Consider the following 27,428-nt stretch of genomic DNA (forward strand, 5'->3'; position numbering starts at 1 on the left):
GGGATCCCGCCGATCCCGATCCCGGGATTGGCCTCCCTAGTTTTCACGCAGTAATGTGCACAAAAAAATGAGGTCATTGATTTACCCCAAAATTAAAATTGTGCTAAAACGGGAAACTGCAGTGATTTTTTTTTTTCACTACAAACCAGATAGAGGGTAATTGAGTTCCCCCTTAGTCAATAAAAGTATAAATGAATGTTGCCAGCAGCAAAAGTTTACTTATTGATGCTTTATAGTTGTAACAGATGTTGCAGTGTTAGTATTACAAACAGCAGAAGTGTGATACTCTAGAGTTAGTGAGTGAATTAAGTAATGATTGAGGTGGACATGCAGCCTGTATACAAGTATCAGATCCACAATCCAATTAAGGAGAGACAATTATACAAATAAACTTGTTTTAGCTAGCTTTTTTGTATGTAAAAGTTCTCAATGCCATAAACATTCATAGTATTCAAAATGGAAAGATCACCTTTACTTAGGAAGTGAAGTACAGTATACAGTATTACCTAGAATCTCTGAAGAAAAACCGAATGTATACAGTATATAGTGCAGTGTATGTATATGCCAGTGATCTCAGGTGTAATGTGGGGAATGCTACATGGACAGTGTCTGCGTGTTGTTTCAATTTGCAGTGTCTATGTACACTGATTGAGGATATTTGTGATCGGTTGCTGGTGCCTGGTGTAGTAAAAAGAAGTGTTGCAACAATATGCTAGGTCTAATATTCTTGCCAAAGATACAGTATGGCAATCGGTACTGCGTCCAGGTTGCTAGCTGACCGATGGTTAGCGGCAATCAGTGTTGCATCCAAATCCCTTTGCCGAAATATGGTTAGCGGCAATTTGTGCTCCGTCTAAGTGACTTGCCAGCAACAATTGTCTGTTACCTCAATGTGTTTCGTTCTTATATCACAAGAACTTTCTCAATGCAGGTGTCCCATGTCCTTGTCTGACCTAGACTTGCCAGCAACAATAGTCTTTGACATCAACACGTTTTGTTCCTATATCGCAAGATCTTTCTCAAAGCAGGTGCCCCATGTCCCTGTCCTACCTAGTCTACTATGTATTGCTGTTTGTTATACCTTCATACTGTATGTAAATGTCACTGTATTGCCCTTATGATATGTAAAGTTACACTATTACTCATAGGCGTGCGCAGCTTATTTTATTAGGGTGTGCACCGCCAGAGGGGCTTGTCTAGCACTATTTTACATTCTCTCAGTAAAATCACATGGCTTAATCTAATTTATCCCTAGTTCCCAATAGTACATGTAGATATAATACACCCCAGAAAAATAAAATTAATAAAATGAAGCATAATGGCGAGACCACTGGCCAGTACTCCACTATGGCATAACCCTGAGCCCCAGCTGCCACTGCGCCCTGTCTCTGCTTACACTTCCCCAACCTATCCCTGACCCAGTGGCAGAACTAGAGAGTGGTGGGCCTAGGTGCATATGCATTCTCTTGCACCCCAGCACCTACACCCTGATTTTGAGTGGGACACTCTGAAAAGTATGTAAGATTTAGGGGGGCGAACATTTGAGTTATTCACATTATATCACACAGTATGAGTCGAAATTCACATTACGCCACACAGTATGAGCCAAAATTCACATTATGCCGCACAGTATGAGATGAAATTGACATTATGCCACAGAGTATGAGCCAAAATTCACATTATGCCACACAGTCTGAGACGAAATTGACATTATGCCACACAGTTTGAGCTGAAATTCATATTATGCCAAAAGGCATGAGCCGAAATTCAGAATATGCCACACGGTATGAGACGAAATTCACATTACGCCACAACATATGAGCCGAAATTCACAATATGCCACACGGTATGAGCCGAAATTTACAATATGCCACACGGCATGAGCCAAAATTCACATTATGCCACAAGGCATGAGCCGAAATTCACATTATGCCACAAGGCATGAGCCGAAATTCACATTATGCCACAAGGCATGAGCCGAAATTTACATTATGCCACAAGGCATGAGCCGAAATTCACAATATGCCACACGGTATGAGCCGAAATTCACATTACGCCACAAGGCATGAGACGAAATTCACATTATGCCACAAGCCATGAGCCGGAATTCACATTATGCCACAAGGCATGAGCAGAAATTCATATTCTGGTTTTCATATTCAGAGGATGACACTGAGGTGAGGCAGAGGGTGACAGCCATGAGGGTGACACTGGGGTGATGCAGTCGAGAGAAAAGCAGAGGGTGACATGTAGTGGGAGACCGAGGGTGATACTGGGGTAACACAGTGGGTGACAGGCAAATGGTAACACTGGGGACATGTAGTGGGTGACAGGCAAATGGTAACACTGGGGACATGTAGTGGGTGACAGGCAGAGAGAGTGACAGCCATCAGGGTAGCACTGGGGTGAGGCAGTGGGAGAAAGGCAGAGGGTGACACTGAGGATACTTAGTAGATGACAGGCAGAAGGTGAGACTGGGGACATGTAGTGGGGACAGGCAGAGAGGGTGACACCGGGGTGAGGCAATAGGAGATAGACAGAGGGGCACACTATGGACAAGTAATGGGTGACATGCATAGGGAGACACTAGTGATACGTACTGGGTGACATGGATGAAGTTTGGGCGTGCAGCAGATGGGCATTTGGAGCTGTGAGGGGAGAGTGGGGCATGTGTGGGCAGCAAGTGGGACTGTATTGAGAACGTTCCTAATGAAAAAGCTGAGAGAAGACCAGGTACCCTGGCCACACCACATCCATTAATGTGGAGACCTGACAGACACGGGGAAGAGCCAGCATGAAGCAGAGAGCTGGGTAAGTGGGACAAACCTTGGCTGCAGGCGGCTACTCTCTCCAGTACCACCAGCTGGCTCAGCTCCGCCGACACCTTGCCCTGCAGACGCTCTGAATCCCTGGCCCCTCAGCAGCTCTTTCAGTGTGCGCTCTGCTCCATCCATCACCTCTGCGGGTCCCGCAGCCATGGCATCCTGTAAACAGAATCTGTCAAACAAGTCACGTCACACAAACGCAGGGGCCGCTGGGGGGAGTACAGACGGCACCTGCAGAGTAGAAACTTGCCCGCTTCTCCATGATCCTTAGTGGACCCGCTTCACCGCGACTGTGGAGCTGGTATATGTAATAGGCTAACACGGAGGGGTACCTGACATTAGGGTATGCCTGTGCAATACCCCCCATGCGCACGCCTATGCATAGAACGCATACATATACATACACATAGAACATATACATATAAACACACATATGGGTTTGGTATGCATGACAGCCGGATGGGATGCCGGCAGTCAAAATACCGACGCCAGCATCCAGAGGAATGAAATCCTGACGGGTGATTTAACTAATCTATTCTCTGTCCCCTACCCCCTAAGCCTAACCCTCCCTTCCCGCAGCCTAACCCTAACCTCCCCTCTCAGTGCCTAACCCTAAACTCCACCCGGTGGTGCCTTATCTTAACCCCCGCCAACCCCCCCCCCCCCCGTCCGCAGCCTAACCCTAACCTCCCACCTCCTGTAGCCTAACCCTATCCCCTCCAGTGTCGGCTAAATCCACCCCCCACCCCCCCCTCTCCCTTCTCCGGCAGTAGTCAAAGTTCTGTGGCTATACTTACAATGGCCGGGATCCTAACACATATACAGACATGGTACACACACTGTACATATACACACAAATACAAAACATACATATACACATATATAGAACACATACAGTACATATAAACACACACACACAGAACACATACATATGCATATATATAGACTAGAGCAGTGATTTTCAACCTTTTTCAACTCGCGGCACACCTACAAGACTTTAAAATTGCCAAGGCACACCATCAGTGCCCCACGGGATAAAAACCCCATACACACACATTGGCCCCCACGGCAATTAAACAAAAACACATTGGCCCCCACAGTACTAAAACTAATTTATAATAATGCCACACACTGTCCCCCAGAGTAATTCAACCACACACTGCCTCCCCAACTAATTTCACCTGCAACTTAACCTGGTCACTATTGGGTGGTCTTCAGTATGCCGGCTGTCGGGATCCCGGCGCACAGTATACCGGCGCCGGAATCCTGACAGCCGGCATACCGACACTTATTCTCCCTCGTGGGGGTCCACGACCCCCCTGGAGGGAGAATAAAATAGCGTGGCGCGCATAACGCGCCACCGAGCCCGCAAGGGGCTCATTTGCGCTCGCCACACTGTCGATATGCAGGTGGTCGGGCTCCCGGCGCTGGTATGCTGGTCGCCGGGAGCCCGACCGCCGGCATACTACACCCTCACTATTTACTCCTTATTTACAACTGTATAATGCAGAAGGAGTCATCAGGACCACGTCTAAAATTCCCCACCAGCAGTACAAAATTGCCACTTCATATATGCAAAACTCCATATTGCATAAACATTGTCCCCCACAGTAATTTCACACTGCCCCCCCAATAGAAATTCCACTCACTGCACCCCCCAGTAATTCCACACACTGACCCCCCACCCCCCCATAGTAATTCCATGCAATGTCTGCCCCCACCCCATAGTAATTTCACACACATATATAATGTTATAAATAACCTATACCTGATAAATCTGGGAGAAGTGAGGAGCATTGAGTGGATGGACGCGGCAGCAACAGCACCAGCACGGAGCAGCAGCAGCACGGAGCAGCAGTGGGTGGGCCGTGCGTGACCTATGACTCGCCATAGGTCATGGGTGGGTAGCGGAAGTGCACAGCACTGCCGAACCGGCTACTGACTGCAGTGGCAGCTGTGCTGGCATCTCTGGTGGGCAGCGCAGGTCTCTCTCTGGCGGGCAGCGCAGGTCTCTCTCTGGCGGGCGGCGCAGGTCTCTCTCTGGCGGGCGGCGCAGGTCTCTCTCTCTGGCGGGCGGCAGCGGCATCTCTGGCAGGCGGCGGCACACCTGGCAACCGCTCGCGGCACACTAGTGTGCCGCGGCACAGCGGTTGAAAAACACTGGACTAGAGTATACACACAAACCCACTGACACCTGGAGGATGGAGCCTGGCGGTAGCTGCAGGAACCAGGAGCAGATCAGTGCTGGCAGTGCTGGGGGTCGTGCAGGGCACTTTTCATCATTAAGCTCCGCCCACTATCGGCTTATGCCGCGATTCGCGGGTCGGTGGGGGAGGGGGCGGAGCCAATATGACACCATTCAAAGAGAAACATGTCATAATGGCTCCGCCCCTCACCACCGACCCACAAATCGCGGCATATAGCCACGAGGGGGCGGAGCTTCAATCGCCGGGACAGGGACCCACTTGAAATAAAAAATACATTTGATCCACGGTGGGGGAAACTCGCAGGTCCTTCCATTGCCCAAAGTTTAGTTGAGCCAGCTCTGGCATGCCCCTGGCCACTGCAAATGCCCTAGGCATTTGCCTATAGATAGGGCCGGCTCTGACTGCCCGCTTACGTTCTCTGCTGCCACCTGTCAAGTGTCGGGGTTGCCGGACATTAGGGGGTGCCTGTGCGCACCAGGCACCCCCTGTGCGCACGCCTATGCTATTACTACTGTATGTATATTCCATGTGTGGCGCTTTGGAAAAACAAAAGTTAATATGAGAGGTGTGTCTGCTGTGCAGTTCTGGCTAGAGAAAAGGATTCCTACACTTTCTTGTCCACATTTTGAAACCTATAACCTGCTGGATTCAGTAAAAAATACACCTGGCCAGGTACAGTATGTGGGTTTATCACTGAAGGAGGGAACATTTTGTGAGAGGTATGGATTGTGTTATAATCAGCTCTGCATTGCCCATGCTAAACCGTATAACATTGGCCATCATAAGCCACAAAGCTAAGTGTGTCTGAAGGCTACTGTATCCTTAGACATGAATGTGCAGTTTATAAGACTGCATATATTACTTTCTATCATTTATATAACACATACAGTGCATCCGGAAAGTATTCGCAGCGCTTCACTTTTTCCACATTTTGTTATGTTACAGCCGTATTCCAAATTGGAATAAATTAATTTTTTCCCTCCAAATTCTACACACAATGACCCTCATTCCGAGTTGATCGCTCGCTGACGTTTTTCGCAGCATAGCGATCAGGCTAAAAACTAGATGTTCTGCGCATGCATATGGGCTGCAGGGCGCACGCATCAAGTCATTTCACACAAAACTAAGCAATTTTACGCAGGGGCGAACGACGCTTTTCAGTCGCTCTGCTGATCGTTGAGTGATTGATAGGAAGTGGGTGTTTCTGGGTGGTAACTTGCTATTTTCCGGGAGTGTGCTAAAAAACGACGGCGTGTCAGGCTAAAATGCAGAAGTGGCTGGAGAAACGGGGGAGTGGCTGGACGAATGCAGAGCGTGTTCGTGACGTCAAACCAGGAACTAAACAGTCTGCAGTGATCGCAATCTAGGAAAAGGTCTGGAGCTACTCAGAAACTGCAGGAAAAGATTTTTGAGCAATTCTGCTAATCTTTCGTTCGCACTTCTGCTAAGCTAAGTTACACTCCCAGAGGGCGGCGGCTTAGCATGTGCACTGCTGCTAAAAGCAGCTAGCGAGCGATCAACTCGGAATGAGGGACAATTCCCCATAATGACAATGGGAAAAACATGTTTTTTTTATATTTTTGCTAATTTATTAAAAATAAAAAACTAAGAAATCACATGTACAGAAGTATTCACAGCCTTTGCCATGAAGCTCAGAATTGAGCTCAGGTGCATCTTGTTTCCACTGATCATCCTTGAGATGTTCCTACAGCTTAATTGGAGTCCACCTGTGGTAAATTCAGTTGATTGGACATGATTTGGAAAGGCACACACCTGTCTATATAAGGTTCCACACTTGACAGTGCATGTTTGAGCACAAACCAAGCACGAAGTCAAAGGAATTGTCTGTAGACCTCCAAGACAGGATAGTCTCGAGGCACAAATCTGGGGAAGGGTACTGAAAAATATCTGCTGCTTTGAGGGTCCCAATGAGAACAGTGGCCTCCATCATCCGTAAAATGGAAGAAGTTTGTAACCACCAGGACTTTTCCTTGAGCTGTCCGGCAGTCTAAACTGAGTGATCAGGGGAGAAGGGCACTAGTCAGGGAAGTGACCAAGAACCCAATGGTCACTCTGTCAGAGCTACAGCATTCCTCTGTGGAGAGAGGAGAACTTTCCAGGACAACTATCTATGCATCAATCCACCAATTAGGCCTGTATGGTAGAGTGGCCAGATGGAAGCCACTCCTTAGTAAAAAGCACATGGCAGGCCGCCTGGAGTTTGCCAAAATGCACCTAAAGGATTCTCAGACCACGAGAAACAAAATTCTCTGGTCTGATAAGACAAAAATTGAACTCTTTGGCGTGAATGCCAGGCGTCATGTTTGGAGGAAACCAGGCACCGCTCATCACCAGGCCACTACCATCCCTACAGTGAAACATGGTGGTGGCAGCATCATGCTGTGGGGATGTAAAGATGAATGCAGCAATGTACAGAGGTGTCCTGGATGAAAACCTGCTGCAGAGCGCTCTAGACCTCAGACTGGGGCGACGGTTCATCTTTCAGCAGGACAACGACCCTAAACACACAGCCAAGATATCAAAGAAGTGTCTTTAAGACAACTCTGTGAATGTCCTTGAGTGGCCCAGCTAGAGCGCAGACTTGAATCCAATTGAACATCTCTGGAGAGATCTGAAAATGGCTGTGCACCTACGCTTCCCATCCAACATGATCGAGCTTGAGAGGTGCTGCAAAGAGGAATGGGCGAAACTGCCCAAAGATAGGTATGCCAAGCTTGTGGCATCATATTCAAAAAGACTTGTGGCTGTAATTGCTGCCAAAGGTGCATCAACAAAGTATTGACAAAGGCTTTCAATACTTATGTACATGTGATTTGTTAGTTTTTTTATATTTAATAAAATTGCAAAAATCTCAAAAACACTTTTTTCACGTTGTTGTGATGGGGTATTGTGTGTAGAATTTTGAAGGGAAAATGAATTTATTCCAGTTTGGAATAAGGCTGTAACAAAATGTGGAAAAAGCAAAGCACTGGGAATACTTTCTGGATGCACTGTATTACACAGTGCTTTACAGAAAATATTTCATTCACATCAGTCCCTGCCCTATAAAGCTTTCAATTTGTAGTCCCTATCCAGGGGTGGATTGGCCCACCAGGACACCATGACAGATTCCGATGGGCCGGTCACATATCCCCCTCAGTCAAGCCGATTCACACTCAGGCTGGACTGGCTCACACTGCTTCCTGTACTTGCGGTTCATTGGAATGCAATCCGGAAGTTAGGCTAGCGGGCACTCCCAGGCGCCGCTAGCCATGAAAAGTGGTGAAGCTGTTCTACCAATGGGGGACCTGGAGAAAGCCCAGCAGTATCCTCTCTCTGGATCCGGCACTCTCACTGAACTGGACAGAACTGCAACTGAGCACTGAAAGGGTCCCGGCAGAGAGGATATTTTTACTTACATTATTTGGGTTCACTACGATCTGCCGGCGGCCGGCCTCCCGGCGACCAGCATACCGGCAGTGTGGCGAGCGCAAATGAGCCCCTTGTGGGCTCGCTGCGCTCGCCACGCTACGGGCACGGTGGCGCGCTACGCGTGCCACACTATTTTATTCTCCCTCCAGGGGGGTCGTGGACCCCCACGAGGGAGAATAAGTGTCGGTATGCCGGCGGTCGGGCTCCCGGCGCCGGTATGCTGGTCGCCGGGAGCCCGACCGCCGGCATACTGAAGACCACCCCATTATTTGCATTATCATGATGGTGTAAGAATTAGGAGCAGGATGTACCTTGTTCTCAGGATGCCAGCTGACCAGGCTGCACTCACAGCCAGCCCTGGGACAATCTCTAATGCAAAGTACTTCTGCCCTATATCTGCCCAATGTCTGTCTATGATGATGGGCCTATTTATGTAATGTGGTGGCTACGTATGTAATGTGGTGCTATTTGTGTAATGAGGTACTATACGTGTAATGTGGTGCTAGTCATATAATGCGGTGCCATATATGTAATGTGGTGCTATACGTGTAATGTGGTGCAATTCGTGTAATGTGGTGCTATTGATGTAATAACGTGGTGGCTATGTATGTAATCAGGGGCAGATTGGCCACTGGGACAGATTCTGCTGCGCTGGTCCCCTGTGTCTGTGTTTCACTACTTGTGTGTGGTCCCTCCCTGTACTGTGCTGTATGTAGTGTGTGCTCCCTCCCTGTACTGTGCTGTATGTGGTATGTGCTCCCTCCCTGTACTGTGCTGTATGTAGTGTGTGCTCCCTCCCTACCTGTACTGTGCTGTATGTGGCGGGTGCTCCCTCCCTGTATTGTGCTGTATGTGGTGTGTGCTCCCTCCCTGTACTGTGCTGTATGTAGCGTGTGCTCCCTCCATGTACTGTGCTGTATATAGTGTGTGCTCTCCCTCCCTTTACTGTGCTGTATGTAGTGTGTGCTCCCCCTCCCTTTACTGTGCTGTATGTAGTGTGTGCTCCCTCCCTGTACTGTGCTGTATGTAGTGTGTGCTCCTTCCCTGTACTGTGCTGTATGTAGTGTGTGCTCCATCTCTGTACTGTGCTGTATGTAGTGTGTGCTCCCTCCCTGTACTGTGCTGTATGTAGTGTGTGTGCTCCCTCCCTGTACTGTGCTGTATGTAGTGTGTGCTCCCTCCCTGTACCGTGCTGTATGTAGTGTGTGCTCCCCCTCCCAGTACTTTGAAACATATAAGGGTAAAAAAAGGAGTTTGTAGAATGAAAAATCAATAAAATCAGAAGTAGATTGAAGGCATAACTGCTGTGTCAGTAGACACTGAAAGTGGGATATCAGTACTTGTATATTCAGCTGTACACCAGAAAAGGGCATTGTAACAGCATATTCATAAAGTCGCAGGTAAACATTAGCATAATGTAAAACAAAGAAGGCCCCAACTGTGTCTATTTCAGAATCAGGATCTCTGAGGAGTGACCCCGCCCTCTTGACAGACCCTCCCTCTCGACAGACTCCGCCCCCATTAGGGCTGCTTCCATACATTTCCCGGGCTGGTGTTCGATCCCAATCCGCCCCTGTCCCTATCACACAATGTATATTACTAGACACATGCTACAATTATTTTAATCAGAAAGAAATTACCTACCATATATGTCTTTAGAATGTGGGATAAATTGCAGTACCTAGAGAAAAACCCACAAAAACACGTTCACATACAAACTCCACACAGCATAGGCAAACGCAGAGGGGGTTTCTGGTTGCCAGGAAACCTCCCTCCTCTTTTTCAGTGGCTCAAATTATGACCGCAATAACAATAGTATATAATACAATTACTTGAGCTTCCACCACAACATGCATTTCAAGGGACAGAGCAGCGCTGCTGCACATGCCCAGTGGTAGCAGCTTCTTCTACTAAGTTTACTCTGTATGTGGTTCTGAGCCCTCAGTCACCGCACTGGACCAGAGAGTAGCTGACAGGAAGAAGAGACAGGAGACTTAATATGATGTGGGAGAATGTGTGCTTATAATGTTCATTTCTCTGACGTCCTAGTGGATGCTGGGGACTCCGTAAGGACCATGGGGAATAGACGGGCTCCGCAGGAGACTGGGCACTCTAAAAGAAAGATTAGGTACTATCTGGTGTGCACTGGCTCCTCCCTCTATGCCCCTCCTCCAGACCTCAGTTAGAATCTGTGCCCAGCCAGAGCTGGGTGCTCCTAGTGGGCTCTCCTGAGCCTGCTAGTTAAAGAAAGTATTTGTTAGGTTTTTTATTTTCAGTGAGCTTCTGCTGGCAACAGACTCACTGCTACATGGGACCGAGGGGAGAGAAGCAAACGTACCTGTTCACAGCTAGGTTGCGCTTCTTAGGCTACTGGACACCATTAGCTCCAGAGGGTTCGAATACAGGCAGCTGTCCTCGATCGTCCGTTCCCGGAGCCGCGCCGCCGTCCCCCTCGCAGAGCCAGAAGATCAGAAGCTGGAAAAAGGTGAAATCGGCGGCTGAACACTCCTGTCTTCATTGAAGGTAGCGCACAGCACCGCAGCTGTGCGCCATTGCTCCCACTGCACACCACACACTCCGGTCACTGTCGGGTGCAAGGCGCTGTGGGGGGGGGGGCGCCCTGGGCAGCAATTAGAGTACCTTTGGCATAATATACACATAATACAGTCAGGTACTGCATATGTGTAAACTCCCCCGCCATTTTTCAGTCACAGACAGCGGGACAGAAGCCCGCTGCTGAGGGGGCGGGGCCTTCTTCCTCAGCACACCAGCACCATTTTTTCTTCACAGCTCCGCTGGAAGGACGCTCCCCAGGCTCTCCCCTGCAGTCTCCTGGCACTAGAAGGGTAAAAAGAGAGGGGGGGGGCACATAAATTTAGGCACAAAAGGTGTATATTAAGCAGCTATTGGGAAATCACTTGTGTAGTGTGTATCCCTGAGTTATATAGCGCTGTGGTGTGTGCTGGCATACTCTTTCTCTGTCTCCCCAAAGACCTTGTGGGGTCCTGTCCTCAGTCAGAGCATTCCCTGTGTGTGTGCTGTGAGTCGGTACGGCTGTGTCGACATGTTTGATGAGGAGGGTTACGTGGAGGCGGAGCAAGTGCAGATAAATGTGGTGTCGGTGCCGACACCGGATTGGATGGATATGTGGAAGGTCTTAAATGACAATGTAAACTCATTACACAAAAGGTTTGATGATGTTGCAGCCAGGGGACAGCCGGGCCCTCAACCCGGGCCTGCCCAGGCGCCTCAGAGGCCGTCAGGGTCTCAAAAACGCCCACTTTCTCAGTTGGTTGACACGGTTGTCGACACGGAGTCCGACTCCAGTGTCGACGATGATGAGGCACAATTACAGCCTAAAATAACCAAGGCCATCCGATACATGATTATTGCAATGAAAAATGTATTACACATTTCAGAGGTTGACCCTGTCCCTGACAAGAGGGTAAGTATGTTTGGGGAGAAAAAGCAGCCAGTGACTTTTCCCCCATCACATGAATTAAATGAGTTCTGTGAAGAAGCGTGGTCATCCCCTGATAAGAAAGTGGTGATTCCCAAGAGAATAATAATGGCGTACCCTTTCCCGCCAACGGATAGGTTACGCTGGGAATCCTCCCCTAGGGTTGACAAGGCGCTGACACGCTTATCTAAGAGGGTGGCCTTGCCGTCTCAGGATACGGCCGCTCTAAAGGAGCCTGCGGATAGAAAGCAGGAAGGTATCTTGAAGTCAGTGTATACACACTCTGGTACTCTACTGAGACCGGCTATTGCTTCAGCCTGGATGTGCAGTGCTGTAGCAGCATGGAGATACTCTGTCAGAGGAGTTAGATACCCTGGACAGGGATACCGTATTGCTGACCCTTGGCCATATTAAAGACGTCGTCTTGTATATGCGGGATGCCCAGAGGGACATTTGCCTGCTGGGCTCTAGAATAAATGCAATGTCCATTTCTGCCATGAGGGTCTTATGGACTCGGCAATGGACAGGGGATGCCGACTCTAAAAAACACTATCGGACCTCGTTTCCACAGCGACAGCTGGAAAGTCGACTTTCTTGCCACAGGTTTCCTCACAGCCTAAGAAAGCACCGTATTACCAAATGCAGTCCTTTCGTTCTCAAAGAAGCAAGAAAGTCGGAGGTGCATCCTTTCTTGCCAGAGGCAGGGGTAGAGGAAAGAAGCTGCACCATGCAGCTAGTTCCCAGGAACAAAAGTCCTCCCCGGCTTCCACTAAGTCCACCGCATGACGCTGGGGCTCCACAGGCGGAGCCAGGAGCGGTGGGGGCGCGTCTCCGAAACTTCAGCAATCAGTGGGTTCGCTCACAGGTGGATCCTTGGGCTATACAGATTGTATCGCAGGGATACAAGCTGGAGTTCGAAGTGACCCCCCCTCACCGTTACCTAAAATCTGCCTTACCGGCTTCTCCCACGGAGAGGGAGGTAGTCCTGGCGGCAATCCACAAGCTGTACCTCCAGCAAGTGATAATAATGGTACCCCCCCTTCAGCAGGGAAAGGGTTACTATTCCACACTGTTTGTGGTACCGAAACCGGACGGTTCGGTAAGACCCATTCTAAATTTAAAATCCTTGAACATCTACATGAAAAAGTTCAAGTTCAAAATGGAATCGCTCAAAGCGGTCATTGCAAGCCTGGAAGTGGGGGATTTTATGGTATCTCTGGACATCAAGGATGCGTACTTGCATGTCCCCATTTATCCACCTCACCAGGAGTACCTCAGGTTTGTGGTACAGGACTGTCATTATCAATTCCAGACGTTGCCGTTTGGTCTGTCCACGGCACCGAGAGTATTTACCAAGGTAATGGCCGAAATGATGGTACTCCTGCGGAAGCAAGGAGTTACAGTTATCCCGTACTTGGACGATCTCCTCATAAAGGCGAGGTCCAGGGAGCAGTTGTTGATCAGCGTAGCACACTCTCAGGAAGTGTTGCTACGGCACGGCTGGATTCTGAATATTCCAAAGTCGCAGCTGATTCCTACGACGCGTCTGCCCTTCCTGGGTATGATTCTGGACACAGAACAGAAGAAGGTGTTTCTCCCGGAGGAGAAGGCTCAAGAGTTGGTGATTCTGGTCAGGGACCTCCTGAAACCAAAACGGGTGTCGGTGCATCACTGCACGCGAATCCTGGGAAAGATGGTAGCGTCTTACGAAGCCATTCCTTTCGGCAGGATCCATGCCAGGATCTTTCAGGGGGATCTGTTGGACAAGTGGTCCGGAACGCATCTTCAGATGCATCGGCTGATCACCCTGTCCCCAAGGACCAGGGTGTCTCTTCTGTGGTGGCTGCAGAGTGCTCATCTTCTCCAGGGCCGCAGGTTCGGCATACAGGACTGGATCCTGGTGACCACGGATGCAAGCCTCCGCAGATGGGGGGCAGTCACTCAGGGAAGAAACTTCCAAGGCCTGTGGTCAAGTCAGGAGACTTGTCTGCACATAAACATACTGGAATTAAGGGCCATATACAAGAGCCCTGAGTCAAGCGGAGCCCCTGCTTCGAGACCAACCAGTGCTGATTCAGTCAGACAACATCACGGCAGTCGCCCATGTAAACCGCCAGGGCGGCACAAGAAGCAGGGTGGCAATGGCGGAAGCCACAAGGATTCTTCGTTGGGCGGAGAATCACGTGCAAACACTGTCAGCAGTGTTCATTCCGGGAGTGGACAACTGGGAAGCAGACTTCCTCAGCTGGCACGACCTCCACCCAGGAGAGTGGGGACTTCATCAAGAAGTCTTCGAGCAGATTGCAAATCGGTGGGAACGGCCACAGGTGGAAATGATGGCGTCCCGCTTAAACAAAAAGCTAAAAAGATATTGCGCCAGGTCGAGGGACCCTCAGGCGATAGCTGTGGACGCACTGGTAACACCGTGGGTGTTCCAGTCGGTCTATGTGTTTCCTCCTCTTCCTCTCATACCCAAGGTGCTGAGAATAGTAAGAAAAAGAGGAGTGAGAACAATTCTCATCGTTCCGGATTGGCCAAGACGGACTTGGTACCCAGAGCTACAAGAGATGATCACAGAGGACCCATGGCCTCTGCCTCTCAGACAGGACCTGTTGCAACAGGGACCCTGTCTGTTCCAAGACTTACCGCGACTGCGTTTGACGGCATGGCGGTTGAACGCCGGATCCTAGCGGAAAAGGGTATTCCGGAGGAAGTAATTCCTACGCTGATAAGAGCTAGGAAGGATGTGACAGCAAAGCATTATCACCGCATATGGCGAAAATATGTTGCTTGGTGTGAGGCCAGGAAGGCCCCTACAGAGGATTTCCAGTTGGGTCGATTTCTGCACTTCCTACAGTCAGGTGTGACTATGGGCCTCAAATTTTCTTTCAAAAAGAACTGGCTTCACTGCCTGAGGTTCAGACATTTGTAAAGGGAGTGCTGCATTTTCAGCCTCCTTTTGTGCCACCAGTGGCACCTTGGGATCTTAACGTTGTGTTGGATTTCCTGAAATCCCACTGGTTTGAGCCACTTAAAATTCCTCACGTGGAAAGTGGTCATGCTGTTGGCCTTAGCATCGGCTAGGCGGGTGTCAGAATTGGCGGCTTTGTCATGTAAAAGCCCCTATCTGATCTTCCATATGGACAGGGCAAAATTGCGGACTCGTCCCCAATTTCTCCCTAAGGTGGTATCATCGTGTCATTTGAACCAACCTATTGTGGTGCCTGCGGCTACGCGTGACTTGGAGGAATCCAAGTTGCTGGACGTAGTCCGGGCTTTGAAGATTTATGTAACTAGAACGGCTAGTGTCAGGAAGACTGACTCGCTGTTTATCCTGTATGCACCCAACAAGCTGGGTGCCCCTGCTTCAAAGCAAACTATTGCTCGCTGGATCTGTAACACGATTCAGCAGGCTCATTCTGCGGCAGGATTGCCGCATCCAAAATCAGTGAAAGCCCATTCCACAAGGAAGGTGGGCTCGTCTTGGGCGGCTGCCCGAGGGGTCTCGGCTTTACAGCTTTGCCGAGCAGCTACTTGGTCGGGTTCAAACACATTTGCTAAGTTCTACAAGTTTGATACCCTGGCTGAGGAGGTCCTTGAGTTTGCTCATTCGGTGCTGCAGAGTCATCCGCACTCTCCCGCCCGTTTGGGAGCTTTGGTATAATCCCCATGGTCCTTACGGAGTCCCCAGCATCCACTAGGACGTCAGAGAAAATAAGAATTTACTCACCGGTAATTCTATTTCTCGTAGTCCGTAGTGGATGCTGGGCGCCCGTCCCAAGTGCGGACTTCTTCTGCAATACGTGTATATAGTTATTGCTTACTAAAGGGTTATTGTTATGAGCCATCCGTTGAATGAGGCTCAGTTGTTGTTCATACTGTTAACTGGGTATGGTTATCACAAGTTGTACGGTGTGATTGGTGTGGCTGGTATCAGTCTTACCCTGGATTCCAAATCCTTTCCTTGTAGTGTCAGCTCTTCCGGGCACAGTTTCCCTAACTGAGGTCTGGAGGAGGGGCATAGAGGGAGGAGCCAGTGCACACCAGATAGTACCTAATCTTTCTTTTAGAGTGCCCAGTCTCCTGCGGAGCCCGTCTATTCCCCATGGTCCTTACGGAGTCCCCAGCATCCACTACGGACTACGAGAAATAGAATTACCGGTGAGTAAATTCTTATTTTCTGTCTCCTATAGGTTCTGTTATGTATGTGTATTTATATATTATGGGATGTTTAACCTTTTTCTGACCACATCTGTTATTTATATTAAATATGTTTGGTACAGCCTATACTGTAGACCATCTGTATATTTATTGTATAAAACGACCAATGTGTACATATACAGTATGTCCAGTATCGGTAATAGGTTTGTCAACCCTCCTCCCAGACTCACGCACTTACTCCAATGTTCTGCAGAGTGGGAGATTGTGGAATGCATTTAGAAACCCCCCTTTATAAATCCTGCATTTGCCCCAGCACAGATATGGGAATTGTTGGAACTGAACAACTGTGTGAGAAAGGAATGCTGTTATAAGTACAGATGTAGCCATGCTCATCTTTGTTGCTATGCGACATGCTTCATGGCGCGCCGGGCTGTGACTATTCGCAGCCAGCAATCGCTCCATTAATTCCATTAGGAATTAATGTAGTGCAGTGACGTGCGGTGAGGTCACTGGTTGGGGAGGCACTGGCAGCTAACAAGCCCTCCCCCCCCCCCCCTGAAAAAAAAAAAAGTGTGGTCCCCCAACACACCAGTAAAACCAGCACTAGGCAGAACCAGCCAGGGGGAGTAATGCCATAGCAGGGGAGACACTCAGTGTGGGGTCCCCCTGCCATAACATTAATCTGCCCCCCAGCCAGTCAGCCCAGGGTTGGAATTCCTCGGAAAGTGGGAACCCCAAAAAAGAAAAATGGGGTCCCCCCTCCCGAGCAATAACCAGCACTGGGCTGATAGCCCAGTGCTATGCCCCGCACCCCTGGTGGCGGTGGGTGCGGGGTTCATTGTGTGTTAATATTGTTGTTTACAGGAGGCCTACAGGTCCCAGCAAGCCTGCCCCAGCATGCTGGCACTTGGAGAACCACAAGTGCCAGCATGCCCGGACACAAAGGCCCTGCTGGCACCTGTAGTCCACCTGCAAAGAATAGTAATATTGTTCTTTACAGGTAGCCTACAGGTCCCAGCAAGCCTGCCCCAGCATGCTGGCACTTGGAGAACCACAAGTGCCAGCATGCCCGGACACAAAGGCCCTGCTGGCACCTGTAGTCCACCTGCAAAGAATAGTAATATTGTTCTTTACAGGTAGCCTACAGGTCCCAGCAAGCCTGCCCCAGCATGCTGGCACTTGGAGAACCACAAGTGCCAGCATGCCTGGACATAAAGTGCCCGCTGGCACCTGTAGTCCACCTGTAAAGAAAATATTAAAATAAAAACACCACACAGTCTTGAAAATAAGCTTTATTAAACTGGGTCTTCACCTGGGGGCGGCGGCCTTTAAGCTCTTTTGCGTGGCCGCCGCCTTCCCAGGGCTTCCGGCGTCTTCACCTGGGGGGGGTCGCCACCTCCCCAGGGCTTCCAGCGTCTTCACCTGTCGGGCGGCGGCTGCTAAGCTCTTTTGCATAGCCGCCGCCCAGCCAGGACTTCCGGCGTCTTCATTCTTCAGGAGCTCTTCACAGCTCCTCCTCCGCCGTCGGACTGACTCTCCTCCGCCTCGCGCTGACTTATATAAGTCAGCCGGAGGGGGCGGGGCGATGACGCGGCGAGCCGTGATTGGCTCGCGGCGGCCATCTTGAATTTAAAAAATGACGCTGAGGCGCCATTTTTTAAACTGGAACCGCTCCGCTGCCAAACTCTGCAGGATAAAGGTAATTTCCGCCGCCGCAACCCGCACCGCCGACGCCCGCTCCACCGCCGCATCCCGCCGCCCGCACCATCGCCGCATCCAGCTGCCCGCACCTCCTCCGCCAGCGTCGCCCACACAGTGATTGACAGCGGATCCAGTGACGGATCCGCTGGCCAATCACTGTGGCCTCACTGACAGGGACGTGCTTTCATAGGTTGAAAGCACGTCCCTGTATGAAAGCGGCACCACTAATGGTGCCGCTTTCCCATATATTTTCAATGGGCTTTTACAGCCCATGGCTAGTCCCCGCCCGTGCCCGCCCCACGCTCCCCATACTTTCCCCAGTGACAACGGGAGGCACCACGATCGGTGCCTCCCAAACACATATACAAAACAGCAACGCTAAGAATAATATTAAGAAGATACATATGACACAGAATATGTGTCATATGCATCTTCTTTGTATTATCTTAATCATTATGACAGGGGAGGCACTGCCTCCCCTGACTGCACGTCTCTGATGGAGTGGTCGCTGGCTGCGAATAGTTGCAGCCCGGCACACCATGCAGCATGCAGCAAAATGAGCATGGCTACATCTGTACTCACATATTTATTAGAGATTAACTCTTTATAATGTTTTTTTAAAGCCAGTCATTTGCACACATCTCTGTCGGCTGCAAGAAGAATCGGCCTTCTGCAGTGATGACGCAGCTTCTGCATACAATTGAATCTGACCCACAATCATTTTTTGAAATTGAATACAGTGCTTCCTCTTCACCTGGTCAGTTTACCAAATCAGCCATTACAGGTATTATACCAGGGGTAGCATTATAAAGCATGTAATTTACTGGATATAATACATTTTAAAAAAAAATTGTGCACGAAATACACCTGTGAGTAGGTGAGGTAGGTTATAAAGTATATATCAAACTCCACATTGTTTTTAGAAGTATAAAGAAACACATTTTATCTGCAGAATGACAATATTATTGCTGTCTCTACAGGCAGTTGCTCTCTTTTCACCATTATTACATTACTGCACTGCTAACTTCAAAGCCGCTCCATTGATTTTATTTTATGATTTGGTAAAATCTGTTCATTCGAGTAGTTTATGTGCCATTGTGGAATACTGCATTCTTGTTGCCTTTTATTTCACTTGATTCGAAGGAACAGTTTCTTGACCTAATAAAATTATTTTTAACCCATCTACTATATTTCTTGAAGATGCACTGCACAGCAGAATTTTAATTGCGCAGTCCTTACTTGCCTTTACAGTAAAATAATGTAGTCTACTGCTTGTTTCTTCTCATAGGTTTTCTTCATACATTCTGGAATAAAAATTAGTCCAAGCGCTCTATTAATTGATTAGCACAAAATACTTGTTGAATACTGTCCACTCAGTATTTTAGATTGTATTTAAGCCCCCTTTGTGTGGATTTTTCTGTATGCTTTGGGTTATTGTCCTGCTGGCATGTAAATCTTCTCCAAAGTCATATATTTGTTGCAAGCTGCAACATGTTTTATGTTGATTCATCCATTTTTCTCCAGTTATTCAGTGCCTAAAACAGAGGAACTGTGGTGTGTACATACCACCCAACTGTCCCTATTTTCGCTGGGCAGTGCCGTTTTTTGGGGACTTTCCCGCTGTCTCACCTGAGGGCTGCAGTGTCCCGCGGTGGGGGGGGGGGGGGGGAGTTGGGAGGCTCACGAAAATGGAGTGCGTGGCTCACAATAGTGGCACTCCCACGAAGCCACGCCCAGTTGTCCCAGACTCCTATTCAGAAATGTTGGGAGGTATGCTGCACATGGTTCCCATTGGAGTATAGGTATTCCAGTGGAAGGTTACAACAGATCTTATTTTGTGTTTGTAATAGTTGGCGTATGAATATCAATTCCATGTCTTTGGCTTCCTGCAGTTTTTCAGTAAAGAAGCATGCAACACTCACTGTCCTGGTTACATGAAAACCCTTATTGAATTATAAATCACAGACTTAACAGGAACATACCCATTGTGGTATACTTTGACCACTATACTTCATGGTAGGTTTATGCAAAACATAGTACTCTGTCTAATATTGAGGCCACAACGGACAATCACAGCATCACAAACAAGCAAATGTTTCAAGTATGTGGGGTCTTCAACATGCTTGCCAGCAAACTGTAGACATAGGAGTCAAATTTTAAATGGGTGCATAGTTCTCCTTCATAAAAATAGTCATGGAAAGACATGTTTAGTTGCAGCATGTCACACGCTGGACTGGTAAAGCCCCTTTCTGCACCAGGCGTTGTTGTTTCATGGCAGTGCATCACTCATCTAGACTGTCAGAACATGTTCCAACACATATAATAAAGAGTGTTGTCTTTATGTGGATCAGGCACTGGTGGGAAATGGGTTTAATGACCTTGCTTGAGATCAGCTGACTGCTGGTCAACCAATTCCAGTCCTGATCTCCTTCACATGACTCCAGAGACCTCTCAGCAGCCAGGACTCTCTATGTATGCCTCTCCCTGGCCACTACTCATTGCCAGAACAACTTCTGCTGTATCCTGCCTGCTTGTCACAGTATGCCGTATCCAGAGTTTGGTTCCACAGTTCAGTATTCTACCTGCTGCTGTGTTTATCTCCAGTGTCAGCAAGTCCTACTGTTTCCTGTCCATAGACTCTTGTGCTAACTATTGCTTCCAGTTCCAGATAGTTCAGCTGAAAACAGCGCATTCTTATGCTGAGTACTATCCTCAATCCTGTGGGAAGTGCTAAATTGCACAGCTGAGAATAATACACTAAATCCTGTGTGCCAGTTACCAGCTAATCTCTCCTGTGTGAACCTGTGTTCATTTACAGCAGTCTGCTCAGCTTGTGCAGTTCACATTTGTCTGCAGAGTCCTGTTTCTCCCATCTGGTTTGATATCAGTGACACCCTCAAGTGCCAGCCTGTCTTCTAGAGCACTGTTCTATACTCCAGTATGTTACTGTGTACCTAGTGGTCTGCCTACTCATCTAACACCTTAGTCTGCAGTTGGTACCAGATCATCAGAGCATTGTCCACAGATATCCATCCTGCAGAGATACTTGCCTTCATCTTAGATAACTCCATTCTGCCTGTAACTCTAGCTGCTGCTGCCTGAGCCAAGTGCTCCACTATTCAGTGGTTACAATTTGTCCTGGACTTTGTTTATTAAAGAGACTATTACATCCAGTATATTCTGTTGGACAGTCTCTGCAGTATTCTAAAGTGATCATATTTGCCAGCCTCTCTGGTAATCAGAGACTGTTTATTGTGTCCTATCTGAGATCTGTATCCATTGTTTGCAGTTCCTTTTATCACTGATTTGAAGAAACGTTATTAAACCGCCAAGTTTCCACCACATGGCCTCCAGTCATATAAGGGTGCGACCAGCAATCGTTACAACTTTACTAACGATTTCTCTTGAGCCCAAAACAAGCGATATTGAACATACACATACTGCAATCTTGCTAATGACCTAACGATATGTTGTATCATTGGGTCGCTAGCGATGTGTCACTGCTTCTGTACAAACTAGAACAATATTCATGCCACTCCATTCTTGGAATGGCATGAAGGTGACGTAAAATCGCTACAACATATAGTATGTGTAATCGCAGACAATCAGAGGGTAAGCCAGGATCAGATGAAACAGCATAGTTGTTTTTTTCATATGCATACATGTGGCTGCCTCAGTCCACTAACTGAGAGACAACTTTGTTACACATACTCAAGGTTTAAATAGGCATTGTCCAACCCACAGAGTGTCACAGCTGAAACCAGACATAATCGCACAGTATACCTTAAAAAGACTTATTGCTAATATCTAGGCACAGCACTATTTCTAATTAGTGATGTGCACCGGAAGTTTCGGTTTTGGATTCGGTTCCGCGGCCGTGTTTTGGATGCGGACGCGTTTTGGCAAAACCTCCCTGACAAATTTTTGTCGGATTCGGGTGTGTTTTGGATTCGGGTGTTTTTTTACAAAAAACCCTCAAAAACAGCTTAAATCATAGAATTTGGGGGTCATTTTGATCCCATAGTATTATTAACCTCAATAACCATGATTTCCACTCATTTCCAGTTTATTCTGAACACCTCACACCTCACAATATTATTTTTAGTCCTAAAATTTGCACCGAGGTCACTGGATGGCTAAGCTAAGCGACCCAAGTGGCCGACACAAACACCTGGCCCATCTAGGAGTGGCACTGCAGTGTCAGACAGAATGGCACTTCAAAAAATAGTCCCCAAACAGCACATGATGCTAAGAAAAAAAGAGGTGCACCAAGGTCGCTGGATGGCTAAGCTTAGCGACCCAAGTGGCCGACACAAACACCTGGCCCATCTAGGAGTGGCACTGCAGTGTCAGACAGGATGGGCGATTTAAAAAAATAGGCCCCAAACAGCACATGATGCAAAGAAAAAAAGAGGTGCACCAAGGTCGCTGGATGGCTAAGCTAAGCGACCCAAGTGGCCGACACAAACACCTGGCCCATCTAGGAGTGGCACTGCAGTGTCAGACAGGATGGCACTTCAAAAAATAGTCCCCAAACAGCACATGATGCAAAGAAAAAAAAAGGCGCACCAAGGTCGCTAGATGGCTAAGCTAAGCGACCCAAGTGGCCGACACAAACACCTGGCCCATCTAGGAGTGGCACTGCAGTTTTCTAGCGAGAGGATGAGTGCTTCCATCCTCATGTGAATCTGAACCACTAGCCATGAACATAGGCCAGGGCCTCAGCCGTTCCTTGCCACTCCGTGTCGTAAATGGCATATTGGCAAGTTTACGCTTCTCCTCAGACGCTTTTAATTTTGATTTTTGGGTCATTTTACTGAACTTTTGTAGTATACTTGACGACACAGAGGTAGAGCAGTGGACTACTGTACCGTACTGCTATATATATATACTGGTGGTCACAGCAACATTCTGCACTGTCCCCTCCTACTATATACTGCGCACAACTAAAATGCAGCACAGGTATGGATGGATAGTATACTTGACGACACAGAGGTAGGTAGAGCAGTGGCCTACTGTACCGTACTGCTATATATTATATACTGGCGGTCAGCAAAATTTTGCACTGTCCTCATACTATATATACTGCGCACAACTAAAATGCACCACAGGTATGGATGGATAGTATACTTGACGACACAGAGGTAGGTAGAGCAGTGGCCTACTGTACCGTACTGCTATATATTATATACTGGTGGTCAGCACTACTGTACCGTACTGCTATATAATACTGGTGGTCACTGGTCAGCAAAATTCTGCACTGTCCTACTATATACTACAGTGCAGTACAGATATGGAGAGTTTTTCAGGCAGAGAACGTAGATATTTTCACCACACTGAGCACAGATATTTGCAGCACACTGAACACAGAAACTGAGAGAACGCTGCACGTCCTCTCCCTATCATCTCCAATGCACGAGTGAAAATGGCGGTATAGAATACGAATCTCGCGAGAATCCGACAGCGGGATAATGACGTTCGTGCGCGCTCGGGTTAACCGAGCAAGGCGGGAGGAACCGAGTCTGCCTCGGAACCGTGTAAAATGGGTGAAGTTCGGGGGGGTTCGGATTCCGAGGAATCGAACCCGCTCATCACTTTATAATTATAAGCATGAAGGACCAAATGGCAGTCGAGTATGGGTGACTTGTCAAGTGGAGACTACATCCATCATTTGCTATACATCTGACCCCTGTATAACCACCATGTAAGTTCTGTTCAAAGTATATTTGTTGTAGCACACTTGCAGACATAAGTAAAACGATAGAAGACTAGAAACAGTCAGACAAGTCCCCTGGGCGCAAAGCCGCCTGTACACTTCTGGTGTCAGAATAAATGCCACCACATTTACAAAACACAGATATTTAACACAACAAATAGACACCAGATTGCGTCCTAGGCGCTTAAAGAAATAGATAATTTGTACAATACGTTCCTTTTTGGAGATAGGATGACCTCAGAATTGGTTCCCGCCTTGTATTGTAATCTCGTCCGATTGTATTGTGCCGTGATTATTCAAACATGCGGAAGAAAAAAAATAGCATACAATGTGTAGTATTTCTAATAGTCCAATAATGCCAGACAAATGAGGAATGGTTGTAGTGAGAAAGATGCTCCACAGATATCTTGCGTACCCCACTCACAATAAGGTGAATGTAGGTGTATCCATAAAGGTATCTTTTAGTGTGGTAATGTTAACTGCATCCAGACAACCAGACACTATATTGTGATGGTTTAATCAAACACAGGCGTACCCAAAACTCACACAAAGGAAGCAGAGGGCACTCCTTGAAAGGTATCTTTTACATTCAATTTTCTTCAAAGAAATAAAGCGTACCCCAACTCACACTGGCACAGAGAGTTGTAATCCCATCAAGGTTTCTTTATTCCGTAGTAGTGCTGTCAATAGACTTCAGTGCTTTGGTTTAATAACTCGCAGATATGCGGAAAAAAGGAAGTAACAACAAACAATGTGTGATATTGTTTCAAACCAAAAAAATGCACAGGATAGAAGGCACCGATACTACGTGGGACAATCGTGTTTAACGTACCCCACTCACATCAAAAAGGGTAATGGTAAGCCCATAAAGGTATCTTTCACATGGAAGCTGCCATACACTATAAAGTAGAGGCTTGATCTAAGATGGATTGCTGTATGCAGGCGTACCCCAACTCACACTGGATAGATGGCATACGTTCCTATAGCAGTATCTTTCACACTGTGGCACTCAAATATAGGCGTACCCAAACTCACGTTGCAGTGGAATAGATGAATCCTATCAAGGTATCTTTTAAGGGCTCAAAAGCCTTCTCCAATCAGTGTATAATGGTGGGCAGATTCACAAAAAAAATATGTACAAATTTTTCCAAAAGAAAATAAAATGTCCATAAAAACAAAAATGTGCTTTATTCCAATCCAACAGAACAAAAGGTTTTTCAGATAAGAGAAAAATCCAGGTTCAATGTAAAACAATAAAAGTCCATAAAAAATATTTTCTATTAACCGCTAAAAAATACTTGAGAAAGAAAAATGGAAATCTTGCTACTCACAGTCCAGATAATGTCGACGCGTTTCGGTCGTGAGACCTTTGTCAAGACATATCTGAACTGTGAGGAGACTAGGTATTTATAAGGCCACTGGTTTGAAGTATTCCCCTACTAATTTCACCAACCCCTTTGACATTTATCTTGACATACAAAGATTTTTACGGAAATTAACGATTAAGAAATTTTTTGCAAACCAGGAAGCTAATAATGAAGTAGAACCATCACCAGTGACCCCTTTCAAGCCAAAATCTATTTTTTACCCCAAATATCTACAGGGCCCATTTATAGAGACTTTTGGCTCTTTGGTCATTGAAGATTGCAAACATCTTTCAGACAAATCTACCAAAAAGAACCAACAGTCAAGATGTAACCTTACATACAAGGAAAGAAAAGCTCTAAAGGATTTAAAAGATTTGAACACTGTGGTTATTAAACCTACAGATAAAGGTGGAGGCATAGTCCTCATGGACCTTGAGGACTATGAACGAGAGGTCCTACGCCAACTCAATGACGTATCTACATATAGGAAATTAAGAAACAACCCCACTGAACAAGTCTTATCCAAACTCAAGGAAATGATAGAGAAGTTTGAGAAAAAGGGTACAATCACCACCAAGGAGGCGAAATTTCTTTACATCGAGAATCCCACAGTACCAGTGATGTATATTCTACCGAAAATACACAAGCATGCAACAGCACCACCGGGGAGACCCATTATCTCAGGGGTTGATTCGATAACATCTAATCTCTCCAAGTTTATTGATTTTATTTTACAACCACTAGTGGTTCAAAACAAATCACACTTGAAAGATACTGGGGATTTCCTATGCCAGTTAGAAAAGATCCAATGGCAGAGTAACTATATTTTGGTAACAGCGGACGTAAGCTCGCTTTATACCATCATTGACCATTCAGACGGCATACAAGCAGTTAAACACTTTCTTAACATGTCCAATTTATCCAAAGACCTTCAAGAGTTGGTGGTAGAAGGTATAACCTTTATTCTCAATAATAATTTCTTTATGTTTGGGAGCGACTTCTACATTCAAAAAACGGGCACGGCTATGGGCACCAGATTCGCCCCAAGCTATGCAAACTTGTTTATGGGTTTGTGGGAACTGAACAACATCTGGTCCAACAACCCATTTGGGGCGGATCTGGTGTCCTATGCCAGATATATAGACAACATATTTTTCGTCTGGAAGGGCGAGATGAATTCTTTGTTTGAATTCTGTTCCTTTCTGAATACCAACAATTTAAATATTAAACTCACTTTTGAAAACAGCAATACAAGTATCAACTTTCTGGACATAACCGTCTATATAGAAGACAATACAATTCACACCAGAACATACTCCAAACCCACGGATTCTAGTACTTTTATTGAGGCTACCAGTTGTCATCACAACAACTGGCTGAACTCGATTCCCACAGGTCAATTTAAACGTCTTAAACGCAACTGTACTGACAACAAAGTTTTCGAATTACAGGCACATGCCATGACAGAAAAATTTGTGGCATGTGGGTATGATCGAGACAAGATTGATACTGCCAAAGCCAAAATTGTGGACATCAATAGAGAGAGCCTCCTTGAGAAAAAAACCAACAGCGATTTGGACCTAAAAAAGGATTCCAAATTCGACTGGGCATTCATCACAGGGTTCACCTCTCAACACCGTATGATTGAAGGGGTATTCAGGAAACATTGGGATCTCTTACGGAAAGACCCTGTCATAGGCACCCTTGTCCCAGAAAAACCTATTCACATATACCGTAGAGCACCCAATTTGAAATCCAAACTTGTCTCCAGCAGTCTCCCCTCCGTGCAACTTTTATCAAGGATCACCTCAAAAGGTTTTTACAGATGTGGGGGATGTCAAGGTTGCAAAAATATCACCAGTGAGGGACATAATAAGATCGAAAGCATTTGCATAAACGACACTGAAGTGAAAATCATAGATTTTATCACTTGTCACACTAAAAATGTAGTTTATGCTATAAAATGTACCTGCTCACTTTTTTACATCGGAAGAACCACTAGAGATTTAAAAGTGAGGATGGGCGAACATATAAGAAATATTAAAAAAGGCCTGGAGACTCATTCTCTCTCACTGCATTTCAAAAAGGTCCACAATTGTGCAATTTCTAACATTGTGGGCTTCTATGGAATTAAACACATAAAAAATAATATCAGATACAGGGACACATTGTCCCAACTTGCCAAAGCAGAAATGAAGGCTATCTTCACATATAATACCCTCATTCCAACAGGGCTCAACAGTGACTTTGAGCTTAAATGGTTCTTATAGACATATCTTAGATATGATACAACCAGAAATACCCTAATACATATATTTGAAAATAACGTTAATTATGGGCTGTATGAGGGTTGCTAATATTATATGTTTACAAATGAGACCGGGAAGCATTTCATTAAGTAGCGGTTTTTATGCCCTACTTTCACTATATTTTTTTATTTTTTGTAATTTCCATTATTATATATTTTTTTAACTGATGTCATTAGTGTCCATATTAATCACTAATATATGATATTGTTTTATTACACTGTTTTTTAAAGTATTGCTATAATGCGGTGAT

The 27,428-nt window shown here is 46.8% G+C and overlaps 1 protein-coding gene across 4 annotated transcripts in view; it reads left to right on the top strand.

The window, feature by feature from the left end:
* Window positions 1-27,428, top strand: part of FARS2 (phenylalanyl-tRNA synthetase 2, mitochondrial) — a 1,040,929-nt gene that overhangs the window by 842,491 nt on the left and 171,010 nt on the right. For 3 of the 4 annotated variants that reach the window (XM_063923085.1, XM_063923086.1, XM_063923088.1), the window contains one exon: window positions 18,410-18,570. The exons of the other annotated variant lie outside the window; for it this stretch is intronic. In XM_063923085.1, coding sequence (XP_063779155.1) covers window positions 18,410-18,570 — 161 coding nt within the window. The remainder of the gene's footprint in view (window positions 1-18,409; window positions 18,571-27,428) is intronic. 4 annotated transcript variants of the gene reach the window in all.

The sequence above is a fragment of the Pseudophryne corroboree genome, chromosome 5, assembly GCF_028390025.1.
Source record: "Pseudophryne corroboree isolate aPseCor3 chromosome 5, aPseCor3.hap2, whole genome shotgun sequence".
NCBI lineage: Eukaryota > Metazoa > Chordata > Amphibia > Anura > Myobatrachidae > Pseudophryne > Pseudophryne corroboree.